This window comes from Scleropages formosus, chromosome 16, assembly GCF_900964775.1.
Source record: "Scleropages formosus chromosome 16, fSclFor1.1, whole genome shotgun sequence".
NCBI classification, from domain to species: domain Eukaryota; kingdom Metazoa; phylum Chordata; class Actinopteri; order Osteoglossiformes; family Osteoglossidae; genus Scleropages; species Scleropages formosus.
The window spans coordinates 26,344,016-26,359,582 of record NC_041821.1 but is presented as its reverse complement, the minus strand read 5'-3'; the positions used below and the strand labels follow the sequence as shown (position 1 = coordinate 26,359,582).

The 15,567-nt window shown below is 49.3% G+C and overlaps 1 protein-coding gene across 1 annotated transcript in view; it reads left to right on the top strand.

Moving 5' to 3' along the window:
• Nucleotides 1–15,567, top strand: part of sntg1 (syntrophin, gamma 1) — a 200,141-nt gene that overhangs the window by 91,655 nt on the left and 92,919 nt on the right. The window contains exon 4 of the mRNA XM_018727869.2: nucleotides 5,960–6,016. Within this exon, the coding sequence (XP_018583385.1) occupies nucleotides 5,960–6,016 (57 nt within the window). The remainder of the gene's footprint in view (nucleotides 1–5,959; nucleotides 6,017–15,567) is intronic.

Below are 15,567 nucleotides of genomic sequence, written 5' to 3'. Positions count from 1 at the left end.
TTTGCGGTTGATGTGGTCCTGCTGGCTTCATCAAGTCAAGACTTGCAGCGTGCACTGGGGAGGTTTGCAGCTGAGTGCGAAGCGGCGGGGATGAGAATCTGCACCTCCAAATCCGAGGCCATGGTTCTCAGCCGGAAAAAGGTGGATTGCCCCCTCCGGGTTAGGGGTAAGGGGGAGTTGCTCCCTCAAGTGGAGGAGTTTAAGTATCTCGGGGTCTTGTTCACGAGTGAGGGAAAAATGGAGCGGCAGGTTGACAGACGTATCGGTGCGGCGTCCGCAGTAATGCTGTCATTGTACCGGTCTGTTGTGGTGAAGAGGGAGCTGAGTCGTAAGGCGACGCTCTCAATTTACCGGTCAATCTACGTTCCTACCCTCACCTATGGTCATGAACTCTGGATCATGACCGAAAGAATGAGATCGCGGATACAAGCGGCAGAAATGAGTTTCCTCCGCGGAGTGGCTGGGCGCACCCTTAGGGATAGGGTGAGGAGCTCAGTCACCCGGGAGGAGCTCGGAGTAGAGCCGCTGCTCCTCCGCATCGAGAGAAGCCAGTTGAGGTGGCTCGGGCATCTGTTCCGGATGCCTCCTGGACGCCTCCCTGGGGAGGTGTTCCGGGCTTGTCCCACTGGGAGGAGGCCTCGGGGCAGACCCAGGACACGTTGGAGAGACTATGTCTCCCGGCTGGCCTGGGAACGCCTTGGGTTTCCCCAGAGGAACTGGAGGAGGTGTGCGGGGAGAGGGAAGTCTGGAAGACTCTGCTCGGACTGCTGCCCCCGCGACCCGGCCCCGGATAGCGGAGGAAGATGAATGAATGAAAGGTGGGCCTGTTGGTGCCCTGTCCAGGCTGGGACGGCCTCTTTGGTGTGTGTGACATCACAGGTCTTGCACAATAGAAGAAATTCATTAGTTCTCTGGAAAAAGAAGCAAATTCATACCAAACCGTTCAAATGACAAAATTCTCCCGCAATAATTTTATCAATCCAAGACATCTGTACTTTGTTCACTTTTTGACTGCAGGCATGTAGGTGCACTGAATCCTGGTCAGTGGGTCTAGTAAAATATCAAATTATGATTACACATTCCAGCAGCAGTTATCAAATGGAGTTTTTCACTTTACATTTATTTATTTAGCAGACAATTTTCTCCAAATCAGCTTCCAATGATCTAAATGTAGTGTTATCAGCCCACACACCCGATTCACCAAGGTGACTTACAACCCCAATTCCAAAAATGTTGGGACGCTGTGTGAAATGTAAATAAAAACAGAATGCAATGATTTGCAAATCTCAAACCCATATGTTCACAATAGAACACAGAAAACATCAAATGTTTAAACTGAGGAAATGTACCCATTTTAAGGAGAATTAAAAGGTAATTTTGAATTTGATGGCCGCAACACGTCTCAAAAAAGTTGGAACGGGGCAACAAAAGGCTGGAAAAGTAAATGTTACTAAAAAACAGCTGGAGGAACATTTTGCAACTAATTAGGATAACTGGCAACAGGTCAGTAACATGACTGGGTATAAAAAGAGTGTTTTAGAGAGGCAGAGTCTCTCAGAAGTAAAGATGGGCAGAGATTCACCAATCTGTGAAAAACTGCATCTACAAATTGTGGAACAATTTCAGAAGAATGTTCAAAGTAAAATCGCGAAGACTTTGAATATCTTATCATCTACAGTACATCATCAAAAGATTCAGAGAATCTGAAGAAATGTCTGTGCGCAAGTGACAAGAGCGAAAATCAGTATTTGATGCCCGTGATCTTCAGGCCCTCAGGTGGCACTGCATTAGAAATAGGCATGATTCTGTAATGGAGATCACTGCATGGGCTCAGAAACACATCCAGAAATCATTGTCTGTGAACACAGTTCGCCATGCCATCCACAAATGCAGGTTAAAGCTCTCTCATGCAAAGAAGAAGCCATATGCGAACATGATCCAGAAATGCCGCAATCTTCTCTGGGCCAAAGCTCATTTAAAATGGACTGAGGCAAAGTGGAAAACTGTTCTGTGGTCAGACGAATCGAAATTTGAAATTCTTTTTGGAAACCATGGACACCGTGTCCTCCGGACTAAAGAGGAGAGGGACCATCCAGCTTGTTATCAGCGCTCAATTCAAAAGCCTGCATCTCTGATGGTATGGGGGTGCATTAGTGCCTATGGAATGGGCAGCTTGCACATCTGGAAAGGCACCATCAATGCTGAAAGGTATACGCAGGTTTTAGACTAATACGCTTCCATCAAGACAACATCTTTTTCAGGGAAGGCCTTGCATATTTCAGCAAGACAATGCTAAACCGCATACTGCATCTATTAGAACAGCATGGCGTCGTAGTAGAAGAGTCTGGGTGCTGAACTGGCCTGCTTGCGGTCCAGACCTTTCACCAATTGAAAACATTTGGTGCATCATGAAAAGAAAAATACGACAAAGACGACCCAGGACTGTTCAGCAGCTAGAATCCTGTATCAGACACGAATGGGACTACATTCCTCTCCCAAAACTCTAACTGTCTCCTCAGTTCCCAGATGTATAGTCTCGTTAAAAGAAGAGGGGATAAACATGGCCCTGTCCCCACTTTGAGACATGCTGCTGCCATCAAATTCAAAATTACTCAAAATTCCTTAAAATGGTACATTTCCTCAGTTTAAACATTTGATATGTTTTCTATGTTCTATTGTGAATAAAATATGGGTTTATGAGATTTGCAGATCATAGCATTCTGTTTTTATTTACATTTTACGCAGCGTACCAACTTTTTTTGGAATTGGGGTTGTACGCTGCTAGATACACTACTTACAATGGGTCACTCATCTATACATCACTGGATCACACTGTCACTCACACACTATGGGTGAACCTGAACAGCATACCTTTGGACTGTGGGAGGAAACCAGAGTACCCAAGGGAAACCCACGCAGACACGGGGAGAACATGCAAACTTCACAGACTGAGTGGGAAACGAACCCATGTCCTTTCACACCACCCACCTGCTGCAAGACAGTACCGCTGGTCGCTGCGCCACCATGCTGCCCCTAGAACCTTGGTGGCTGTGAGTTTTAAGTGAGCTGAAAAGATATTTTTCTATAACAAACTGATCATTTAGATGGGGAAATTTTCTTAATAGAAAAACAGTAAAAGCAAGAAAGGAATACAAAAGGATAGCCCAAGAGTTTTTGGTATTCCTTTTTTCTTCATAATGAAGTTTTCTTGACAGTTATACATACACACTGACTGAAACCGCTTAACCCAGGTAGAGTCGCGGTGAGCCGGAGCCTAGCCCGGCAGCACAGGGCATAGGGCTGGAAGGGGAGGGGACACACCAAGGATGGGACACCAGTCTGTCGCAAGGCACCCGAAGCAGGACTCAAACCCCAGACCCACCGGAGAGCAGGCACAGGCCAAACCCACTGCATCACCGCATCCCCCTGTTGACAATCTGTTTCTACAGTCACCCTCTGGTTAATTTTAAGGAATGCTATCACTAACACTGTCCTTTCATTCAATTTCAGCAATAAAATAGAAATTAACAAGTTTGCAATGTAAATTTGTCATATAACTAGAAAGATATATAAGGTATAAACTGGATTGTATCTGAAGTAAATGCAGATACACTAATTTAAATAAGGGTTATTATACACTTACCGGCCACTTTATTAGGTACACCTTGCTTGTACAGGGTTGGACCCCACGTTGGATTCAGCAAGGTTTTTGAAGCATTCCTCAGAGATTTTGGTCCATATTGACATGATAGCATTACGTAGTTGCTGCAGATTTGTCGGCCTCACATCCATTACGCGAATCTCCCATTCCACCACATCCCAAAGGTGCTCTATTTATTGAATGGAGATCTGGTGACTGCGGAGGCCATTTGAGTACCGTGAACTCACTGTCATGTTCAAGAAACCAGTTTGAGATGATATGAGCTTTGTGACATGGCGCGTTACCCTGCTGGAAGTAGCCATAAGAAGATGGGTACCCTGTGGTCATAAAGGGATGGACATGGTCAGCAACAATACTCAGGTAGGCTGTGGCGTTTAAACGATACTCAATTGGTACTAAGGGGCCAAAAGTGTGCCAAGACAATATCCTCCACACCATTACACCACCACCAGCCTGAACCGTTGATACAAGGCAGGATAGAGCCATGCTTTTATGTTGTTTATGCCAAATTCTGACCCTATCATCTGAATGTCAGCAGAAATCGAGACTCATCAGACCAGGCAACGTATTTCCAATCTTCTATTGTCCAATTTTGGTGACCCCATGCAAATTGTATCTTCAGTTTCCTGTTCTTAGCTGACAGGAGTGGCACCCGGTGTGGTCTTCTGCTGCTGTAGCCCATCTGCTTCAAGGTTCAACATGTTGTACATTCAGAGATGCTCTTCTGCATACTTCGGTTGTAACGAGTAGTTATTTAAGTTACTGTTGCCTTTCTATCAGCTCAAACCAGTCTGGTCATTCTCCTCTGACTTCTGTGGACAAAAATGCCTTGTTGATGCCAGAACTCCTGCTCACTAGATTTTTTTTTTCTGACCACTCTCTGTAAGCCCTAGAGATGGTTGTGCATGAAAATCCCAGCCGATCAGCAGTTTCTGAAATACTCAGACCAGCCCGTCTGGCACCAACAACCATGCCACGTTCAAAGTCACTTAAATCACCTTTCTTCCCCATTCTGATGCTCAGTTTGAGCTTCAGCAGATCGCCTTGACCATGTCCACATGCCTAAATGCATTGAGATTCTGCCATGTGATTAGTTGAATAGATATTTGCGTTACGAGCAGTTGAACATGTGTACCTAATAAAGCGGCCAGCAAGTGTATGTATAAATGCTCTAAATATGTTTTAAAACCTGCCACGAGAGCATAAAGATAGACCTTTATTTAAAAGTTTAAGTTTTATGCTTTACTCACATTGTACTTGATTAATGCTGTAAAGAATGCTACTGTATATGAATCGGAAAGTAGTTGCTGAAAGAATGCAATTATTGGATTCAATGGCAAAATGAATTCTAAATATACCAACTTTAGAACAGTTGTAAAACAGAATAATTTTGGTGAGTTCAGTTTCAGTTAAAAGGAACCATATTCTACAATGATACCATTATGCCATACAACACATTTTTACATTATGTAAGCATCAATGTTTAGGGGTATATTTGTTAGATTGCCTAAGGTATTCAGGGTTTTGAAAGCTGGAAATTCATGAGCCAATTCCTTGTGACTGTTAAAATATCAAAAGATGTCTGTCTTTTTCAGTCTGTACCCTTAAGCAGTAGAAACTTATTTGGATTATTTCTGGAAATGTAATGTTCATATGACACATGTTTAATTGTGACTGGACAATTTATGTAAACATTGAATAGTTTACACGCACACACACATTGTCAGAAGCCGTTTGTTCCTAGTGGGGTCGCGGCAAGCCAGAGCCTAACCCAGCAACACAGGGCACAAGGCTGGAGGAGGGGGGGGGACACCCAAGATGGGTCGCCAGTCCATCGCAAGGCACCCCAAGCAGGACTCAAACCCCAGACCAACCAGAGTGTAGGCCCTGGCCAAACCCGCTGTGCCACCACACCCCCCTGAATAATTTACAGTATCTACCTAATGCAAGGGAAAAATACAAATTGCCATTTCATTCAAGCACAGAATCAGCCAATTGTGAATCTTTCATTTCAGCTAGAGAGAACGTGCCATGCTTTCATGCAGCTTTGTGAACATGCTTATCTGTGCAAAGAAACTTTTCAGTGGAATTTACTTGACACAGCAGAAAAGCTACAGGCTTATGACCACATTCTCAGTTTTAATGACCTTCACTGCTCACTTCTCAGCTTCAGTTATTTAACTGCCCAGAGAAATCAGTGGCTGCCTGTGTGTGCACTGCAGGACTAGTAGTTGTGATGTTTCCTCTGTTTATTTTTACAGAGATGCTGATGCAACAAACTGTATTCTTTACTTGCAGGAAAGAACAGTGACAATCAGAAGACAGACAGTTGGAGGATTTGGCTTAAGTATTAAGGTTAAATTTTATTTTTAACAGTACTTCACTATCATCTTCTCAATAATTTTTGTTCCTTAACTCTTTCTCACGTATACTGTATGTATATCTACTGCACACTGATTCCCCATCATCCCCCCTTCATCCTCCCATCCTCCTGATATCCGGATTTTGCGTATCCTGTGCATGGTTATTAATACCGCTTATCACTAATTGATCCAAATTATTTACATACAGTCTGCTGTAACCAGCCCTGGCCCACTGAATTCAGTCCAGTGCGAGAAATTGAGACCACAGTTGAAAAATTATACCATGCAGCTGTGTGAGAGTGACTGTGAGATGCATGCAGTGAGTTGTAAGAACGGCATACCCAGCATCTCAGCCTTTACCTTCCTCAGACTACTCCAGGCATACTGTCATGGTAAGTTTACCTTCTGAATCCTTTTTTTTTTTCCCCCATGACCATGCATTTGGGAATATGTTTGGTCTACTTTCCATCTGGGCCTACTCGCAACTGCTGTCGAGTGAGGTTGTTGAGCCTCCCTGTATGAGGCTCAATGAGCAATGGAGATTTGAAGATGAGGTGGTGGGTTGCTGGACATCGTAATGCAGGAGCATGGTGGTCTGTAGGGCTTTTAAAGCCGTTCTGTGACTTACAGATGCCTGTGGGAGGGTTTCAGTCTAGTACTTCTCTCCTGAAATTGTGTTAATTTTAGTTTACAAAACTACAACTAAGAAGCACAAAAAGTATTATAACGTGAAAATGCATTTCAATGGAATTTTGGTCTGCTTTCCACCTGGGCTCACAGTCCACTGGAGGACTCATACCTGCTGTCCCATGAGGTTGTAGAGCCTCCAGAAAGCAAATTCCTTAACAGAATCAGTGGGGTCAAGGACTCATAAGTGTCAATATATTACAGAACAATTACACTGACATTTATTCACTTAGACACTTTTCTCCAAAGCAACTTACAACGGATACAATGTAGTGTTACTAGCCCACACACCTTATTCAGCAGGGTGACTAACACTGCTAGATACACTACTTACACAGGGTCACTCATCCATACTGTACATCAGTGGAACACACTGTCTGTGGCACTCACACACTATGGGGGTACCTGATTAGCATGTCTTTGGAATGTGGGAGGAAAACAGAGCACCCACAGAAAACCCACACAGGCATGGGGTGAACATGCAAACTCCACACAGACTGAGCAGGGATCAAACCCACGTTCTCTCACACCACCCAAGCAATGTGAGATAGCAGCGCTACATGCTGTGCCACCGTGCTGCTCAATTAATTTATGTTTTTACATTACAGACTTACAGTTATTCATTTACTTGACCATTTTCTGCAAAGTGACTTATGTTAACATTACTACAAGCTTACAATTTACCTAGTTATACAGCTAGGTAATCTTACTGGTGCAATTTTAGGGTAAGTACATTGCTCAAGGCCCAAGGGTTCTACAGCCAGAGGTGAGGATTAAACTTGCAACCTTTGGGGCCAAAGGAAACAGCTCTAGCCATTATGCTACCAGCTGTTTTTTAAATCTCATGGAGATTAGAGTTATGGCATTATGTATGGCTGGAATATTAAACTGTATTTAAAAGACAGGGCAACTTCTACTGGTGGTTGTAGTGGCCATTTCTATTTAGCAAGAGTGAGCTAACAACATGATGAATCAATGATGTAGCGCCACCCTCCACCTAATTATGAGAGTGGTGCCCTGGGTTCTATTCCAACTAAACGTATAATCCAACTCAAGTATTTCAATAAAAGAAAAAAAAAAAATTATTGAATTCTCCAAACACCATAAAACCCAAAGGAATATTCAAAGTGACTAGTATTAACCCAAAAATCATGACATCTGAAACGAATGCAAACGAAACAACAAGAAAACAGAAACTTCTTCACACGTGACGTACACTCACTCAGTTAACCTCGGCTCGGGTGCTAAACTTCAACGCACAACAGTCGTAGAAGCTTTTTACAGAACCTTCTTTTGTTTGCACACAATAATAATGCCTCGAATACACACACACACACACACACACACACACACACACACACACACACACACACACACACACACATTTTCTGAACCGCTTGTCCCAGATGGGGTCACGGGGAGCCGGAGCCTAACCCAGCAACTCAGGGCGTAAGTATCGGGTTCTCCTCAGTCCTCCTCCGTCACGGCGTAGCAGTTCGATGCGACAGGTTGAAAACTCGTCCGTTTAAGTGAACGTCTCGTAGAAACCACCAGGACACCCTGGAAACTTAACTCGCCTATATATAAAATCCACACGAAATGATATTTTCTCTTTGGCTGTTCTTCCAGCAGCCAAAAAAAAAATATCACCTCCTTACATTCTGGAGTGCTCTCTTTAACACCCCCTTCTCACACTGACACTCTCCTCTGCATGTTTCTGGAAAAGTCTAGAACTTTTCCCATTCATTCCATCCCTCTCTTTTCTCATTGGTTCAGCGCCAAACCCCAATCAATTCACAATACGTGCAGACCTGGCATAACGTGTAGGTTGCACCTGTTCCGACATATTGTAACAGCGCAGAGGGGAGTAAATGTGTAAATAGTTGGCATTAGTGTTTGTGTGTGTGTACATAGTTGTGTGTGGTTTCTGATTGGTTGTCGTCCTATTTATGTTCAGTGTTCAAGAGTGGGATTCTGGGGAGTCCCGGGGGGAACCCCTTAACCATAGGGGACTGCTGGGAGTGACCCAGGGGGATTCTGAGGTGTTCTGTGTCTTGTACTGTCTGAAGTGTCTTTGTTAAGACTGCTGCTGGAGACATGTATGCTTTTAATAAAGAGCACGTTTCTTTTACTCTGTCTGTCGAGCCAGTTTCTAGTAGCTCCGTGGGGGGATGCTACATTGGTGTCAGAGGCGGGATGGAACGCACTTTGAGCAAGCAAACCCCAAAAACCGACCGGGGAAGAGAACGTTCTCGGGAGATCAAAGACATTCAGCAGAAGACTTTGGAACTGCTGGCTGCTCTGGAGCAGCTGTGGGGATCACCACCACCACGCTGGCGAGAGGCTTCCCTCGCATCGGTGTGTGGAGAAAGAGGCATTCCCCAACCACCGCCCAGCACGCCAGCCTCAGGGGAAACACCGCAGCGAACAGCGCTCCGCCTGCCGCGGTATTTGGGGACGGAGCTGTGGGAAACTTACAAGGCACAACTCCGCCTAGCAGTGCGGCACAATGGCTGGGACGCGGCAACTACAGCAGGACAGCTGGGGCTAGCCTTGGAGGGGAAAGCGCTGACCGTGCTGCTAGACGTGAGAGCGGACCAACACCGTGAGCTGCCCGAGCTCACGGCTGCCCTGAGACGCCGTTTCGGCCAACACGAAACAGCCGACTATTATCGCGGGCAGCTCACAGCGAGACGACGCGGCAAAGGCGAAGCCCTGGGAGCGCTGGCCGTGGATATCCAGCTCCTGGCGCGGCGGGCGTACCGGCAATACCCCGCAGCTATCCAAGAAGACTTGGCGCTGCAGGCATTCCTCCGAGCGCTTTCCCCAGAACGCCTGCAGCAGCACGTTAGGCTTGCTGCCCTGGCTAACCTGGATGCGGCGCAGCGCGAGGCGGAACGCGTGGAAGCCGTCCTACGGGAGGCGAAGGAGCCCGAGCATTCTTGCCGCTCCCTGGAAGACGTCACTGATGACGAGGTGGAGGGAGAAGCTGCGCGCCAAGTCGAGGCACCACCTGCGCGCCAATGGCCGCCTATTATCTGCTGGCGTTGTTGGAAGTGATGTCACCAGGTGCGCCACTGCAGAAAGCCCGCCCCGGCGTCGTCTCAGGGAAACGGCAGAGGGGCGGCGCCGTGAGGGGGGTTTCGCCCTGTGAGTCCGCCTCTTCTTGTACCCTCTCGTACCCTCATTCCCAGTAGGACGCCTGGGGAAACTCTGCTGCCTTTGGCTGCCCTGCCTAATAGAGGGCGTGCCCTGCGAAGCCCTCGTGGACACGGGGTCTACAATCTCGATCGTCCGCACCGGGGTGCTGCCTGGAACGGCGCGCCATCCCCCCAAGGGATGGACCGAGGTGTCAGCGAGCCTGCGTACGGTCACAGGAGAGACCGTGGCGATGTGGGGGAAAAGACGTTTGCGCGTGGCTGTGGGCAACCAGCTGTTGGAGCACGAGTTCTGGCTCGTGGAGATCCAGGATCCGTGCATTGTAGGAATGGATCTCCTGGCCAAGTCGGGGGCGGTGCTGGACCTGGGCAGACGGTCGCTACAGCTGGCAGGTGAGAACATTGCCCTCACTCATACGCGGCGGAAGAACCTCAAAACACGCACCCTCTTCGCCAGTTCGCGAGTGGAGGGGACCGGGGCTGCGCACCAAATGGCAGTTGAGGGAGAGCCCGAGGCACACAGCGGGGGCTCCTCTGGTGTACAGTGCGTCACACAGTAGAACACACCGCGTCAGAACACACAGTAGAACACAGTGCGTCACACCGCGAAGCGGTGCAGATGCTATGGCAGCGCAGCGGGGCGGAGTTAGAAGAGGGTCAGCGAGAGCAGTTGAGGAAGCTCCTGAATGCCTTCATGGACATCTTCGCAGCCCGGGATGAAGACTGCACCAAGACGGACCTGGTGCAGCACCACATTGAGACAGGTGGCGCGGCCCCCATCCGCCTGCGGCCACATCACCTAGCGCTGGCGAAGAGGCAGATTGCAGAGGAAAAGGTGAGAGAGATGGCGGCAGCAGGCATCATTGAGCCCTCCAGCAGCCCCTGGTCAGCGCCGGCGGTCCTGGTGCAAAAGAAGGACGGCAGCTGACAGTTCTGCGTGGATTATCGTCGCCTGAATGCGGTAACCAAACAGGACTCCTACCCCCTGCCACGCATTGACGATGCGTTGGACTGCATCGCGGGGTCACAGTGGTTCAGCTCTCTGAACCTCAGGAGTGGCTACTGGCAAGTCGCTTTGGCGCCGGAGGCCCGCGAGAAGACAGCATTCATCCTGGGGCGGGGCCTCTGGCACTTCACAGTCATGCCTTTTGGCCTGTGTAACGCGGCCGCCACCTTTGAACGGCTGATGGAGTGGGTCCTGTCGGATGTGCCCAGGAGGCGGTGCATTATCTACCTGGACGACCTGCTGGTGCACGCCTCCTCCTTTGAGTCTGCGCTGGCAAATCTGAAGGAGGTGTTCGCTGCCATCAGTGTGGCCGGGCTGAAACTGCACCCCGCGAAGTGCAACCTCCTCCAGCGGCAGGTGAAATTCCTGGGCCACGTCGTGGACGCGAATGAAGTGTCCACGGACCCTGACAAGGTGCGGCAGGTGCGAGACTGGCCAGCCCCGGAGAACGTGTCGGAGTTGAAGAGTTTCTTGGGGCTGGTGTCGTATTATCGCCGCTTTGTGCGTGGTTTTGCAGACATCGCAGCACCACTGCACCGCCTCACTGCTAAGGGCACCCCGTTCGAGTGGACCCCTGAATGCGCAGCCGCCTTTCATCGCCTGAGGGAGGCTCTGGCGTCTGCCCCCGTCCTGGCTCTCCCGATCCCTGGGAGGACTTTCATCGTGGACACAGAAGCCAGCGATCAAGGCATTGGAGCTGTGTTGTTGCAGGCGGGAGATGGAGGTGAGAGGGTGGTCGCATTCTACAGCCGCCGGCTGAGTCGCCCAGAGAAGAACTACTGTGTTACACAGCGAGAGCTCCTGGCCGTGGTGGCAGAGATTAAACATTTTCGTCCCTACCTCTATGGGACCAGGTTCCTGTTGTGGACTGACCACGCCTTGCTCACATGGCTCCTAAATTTCAAGGAGCCAGCGGGACAGAGAGCGCGGTGGCTGGAGCTGCTGCAGGGGTATGATTTCGAGGTCCAACACCGACCAGGACGCCTGCATGCCAACGCCAACGCACTTTCTCGGCGCCCTTGCAGCGCAGGCTCGTGCAGGCACTGCGTTCGGCTGGAGGAGCGGCGAGCGACTGCAGACGAGACCTGCGCTGTGCTGGCGGCCGATGCAGCGAACGATGGGGGATCCGCTGACGACACAGAGCTGTTCCACCAGGCCCAGGAAGCCGATCCAGAGCTGGCGGTGGTGCGGGGCTTCCTGCAGTAGGGGCAGTGCCCACCCCGGACTGCTGTGGCCCCACACGGACCCACCGTCAAGTCGTACTGCTCACAGTGGGACAGCCTTGAGGTGGGGGGGGGCTGCTGTATCGGCGTTGGGAGGGGCCAGTGCCTGGCCAAGTCCTGTGGCAGCTCCTCGTCCCCCGTAGCCTCAAGGAAGATGTGTTGCAGCGAGTGCACGGTCCCGCCGGCATTGGGCACTTCGGCATGGCGAAGACGCTGCACAGGCTGCGCCATTGGTTTCATTGGGCGGGGTGTCGCCAAGACGTGGAGCTGTTCGTGCACTGCTGCGATGCCTGCACGGTGCGTAAGGGCCCCAGTGACCGGTCGCATGCCCCCCTGCAACGACTTCAGTCGGGCGCCGCAATGGAGCGCGTGGGCGTGGACGTGCTGGGACCCTTTCCCTGCACTGATCGGGGAAACTGCTATGTGCTCGTGGCCATGGACTACTTCACCAAGTGGCCTCAGGCATACGCGGTACCGGACCAGAGTGCCACGACCACAGCAGAGCAGTTGGTGGAGGAGAAGTTCTGCCGTTTTGGGGCACCAGAGGAGCTGCCCAGTGACCAGGGCAGGAACTTTGAGTCACAAGTCATGAAAGAGGTGTGCGACCGGCTGGAGGTGCGGAAGACGCGCACCACGCTCCTTCATCCACAGAGCGACGGACTGGTGGAGTGTTTCAACCAGACACTCACCATGCAGCTCTCTGTGCTTACCTCCTGACATCAGCGAGACTGGGACAGACACCTGCCCCTGTCCCTGGTCCTGTGGGCGTGCCGCTCTGCCGTCCAGGAGTCCACCGGCTGCACCCCTGCCCTGCTCATGTTCGGACGCGAGCTGAGGACTCCGGTGGACTTGGCTTTCGGCAGCCCTCCGGAGCCCGAGGTGGGGGGTGAAGTGGGTCCGGAGTACCTTCAGCAACTGCGGCGACGTTTGGAGTCCGCGCACGCTTTTGCCAGGCGCCATCTGACGGAGGCCGGGGGGCGGCAGAAGCGTACATACGACACGCAGTGTCGCGGGTGCCCACTGGCCCCAGGAGACCGGGTGTGGGTATACAATCCCCGGAGGAAACGCGGGCTCTGCCCTAAGCTCGCAGACAGCTGGGTGGGTCCCTGCGTGATTCTGGATCAGCTGTTGGATGTCGTCTACAGGGTGCGGATGGGGCCAGGGTGTCGGCCGGTGGTTCTACACCGTGACAGACTCGCCCCCTACCATCCCAAGGAACCTGCACCGCGGCCTCCCGGAGAGAGTCCACCAGGTCCAGCGGGTTCACCATCCCCGCACAGACCCAGGAGGGTGTGCAGGTTGCCTCTGCGCCTCAGGGACTTTGTGCTTTCGGGGTCGACAGTCGCCGGGACGGCCGACTGCTAAAGGGGGGGGCAATGTAACAGCGCTGAGGGGAGTAAATGTGTAAATAGTTGGCATTAGTGTTTATGTGTGTGTACATAGTTGTGTGTGGTTTCAAAGTTTGTGATTGGTTGTCATCCTATTTATGTTCAGTGTTCAAGAGTGGGATTCTGGGGAGTCCCGGGGGGGGAACCCCTTAACCATAGGGTGCAGCAGGGGGGCTGGGAGTGACCCAGGGGGATTCTGAGGTGTTCTGTGTCTTGTACTGTCTGAAGCGTCTTTGTTAAGACTGCTGCTGGAGACATGTACGCTTTTAATAAAGAGCATGTTTCTAGTAGCTCCGTGGGGGGATGCTACAATATGTTGGTATGGCTTCAACCAAACTATGAATCAAACTGATGAAGCTTTATGTAAACCTTCATAATGAATGCATAACTAGTAGTGCTACAGGGCTTCAAACAGATTAGTTGGAAGTCCAGGAAGCTGGAGAATGGTCTTAAATAACGCTATTGAAATGAGTGACTGATGGCAGCGGCAGTGTTTGTTGAGAAAAAAGGGGTCAGATGGAGTTATTGAGAGGCAGTGAAGGTGGTATTAATTTTGTAGTTCCAGGTGCTGTGCCCAGTCTAAAATAAGATATTGAATGTCCCTTTGAAAACAAATGTGTTTTGCTGCACTTCAGATGTAAATGATTATGAATAAATCAGAAAGGCAGCAATGAATATTTGGATTTTGTCGGGAATTTAACATAATCTAGATATGTTTGAAATTTGAAGGAAGCTGTACAAGGCAGGAGTAAAATTTAATAAATTAGTTTCAAGGTAGTATAAGTATTGCAAAAGATGTGTGTGCTAGACAGAAGCTGAGAATTTTAGGATGGTGTTTCATTAGCAGTAAGAGCATTTTTATGAACATTAAGAAGCAGAGATGTGTGATTCAGGGAAAGATGACCTAGGAGTTTGGAAGTATTGGGATTGGCACTGAACTTTCATCAAGAACCAGTGTGTTGACTCTCTAAAATTGGAAACAAGAAAAAGAATCAGTTATTGTGTTTTTATGACATGATATATGGTAAGCTTTTTGAAGGAACTGATCTGTAGTTTCCATAATGCAGTTTAGTAAAGCACAAGGCCACAAGATGGTTCATTCCTAGGAACTACATTCCTCCAAAAGGGCTAATACATCAGTACAGTACAGTAGTAAACTGTTTTGGGGAACAAATTAGGTCCCCTATAATGGGGAACACTTGTGTGTCTGTATATATGTATGTATTATTACCCAAACTGGACTGGATAAGAAGAAACCATCAGCTGCTATGCTAGCAGATGTTAATGCAGCAGTCCTCAATATATCCACCACTACTATAACAGAAACCAATGACCTGATATATGCGGCAGCAGCAGTGACCCTTGAGATGGTTGGCTACAAGCTCAGGAAGGAGTCCAATGGAAGGCAGTCTCCCCCATGGAGAACAAGGCTCGAGGCAAAACTAAAGGTAGCATCCCAGGCCATCCATACTGGTTCAGGCACAGACTGGTGTTAAGCTCAACGATTGCCATCAGGTGGTTAAGAAATATGAGGGAATGTCCACAGCTGAGGCCTTGGAGACTGCAAAGCAGAGGCTCACTGCACCATCTACAAGACTATGGAGATACACCACAGAAGCAGAGGCCTGTGTGAAAGAAATCTTTCCCTTTCCCATTTCAGCCGTAGCGGACACTGAAAGAAATACACTCAGACACACAAAGACTTCACAACAACATCAGCTGATGGGAGAGCCCTGGAATTGGGTGTCTCCCCAATTAGTCTTTATTGTCTGCTTTTACTTGCCAAGCTCATACATAATTCATTACAGGGTGTTATAATAGGTGTGTTTAAAGTTTTCCCACCTTTTTACTAATAACTTTACGCTCTGTTGTTCTGAAAACTCCTCACCCTAAAGCTGAACTATCTAACTCCCATCATCCAGTTTACCTTAAATTGACCTCACTCCAGGCATGGCAGACCACCGGCCTTTTATGACATGCCCTTGGTGTCCACAGCCTGCCTTTATCAGATGACCTCTGACCTGGTGCCTGGTACAGCCTGCTTCTCACACAATGGTCTTACATTCCACAGCACGGAGCAT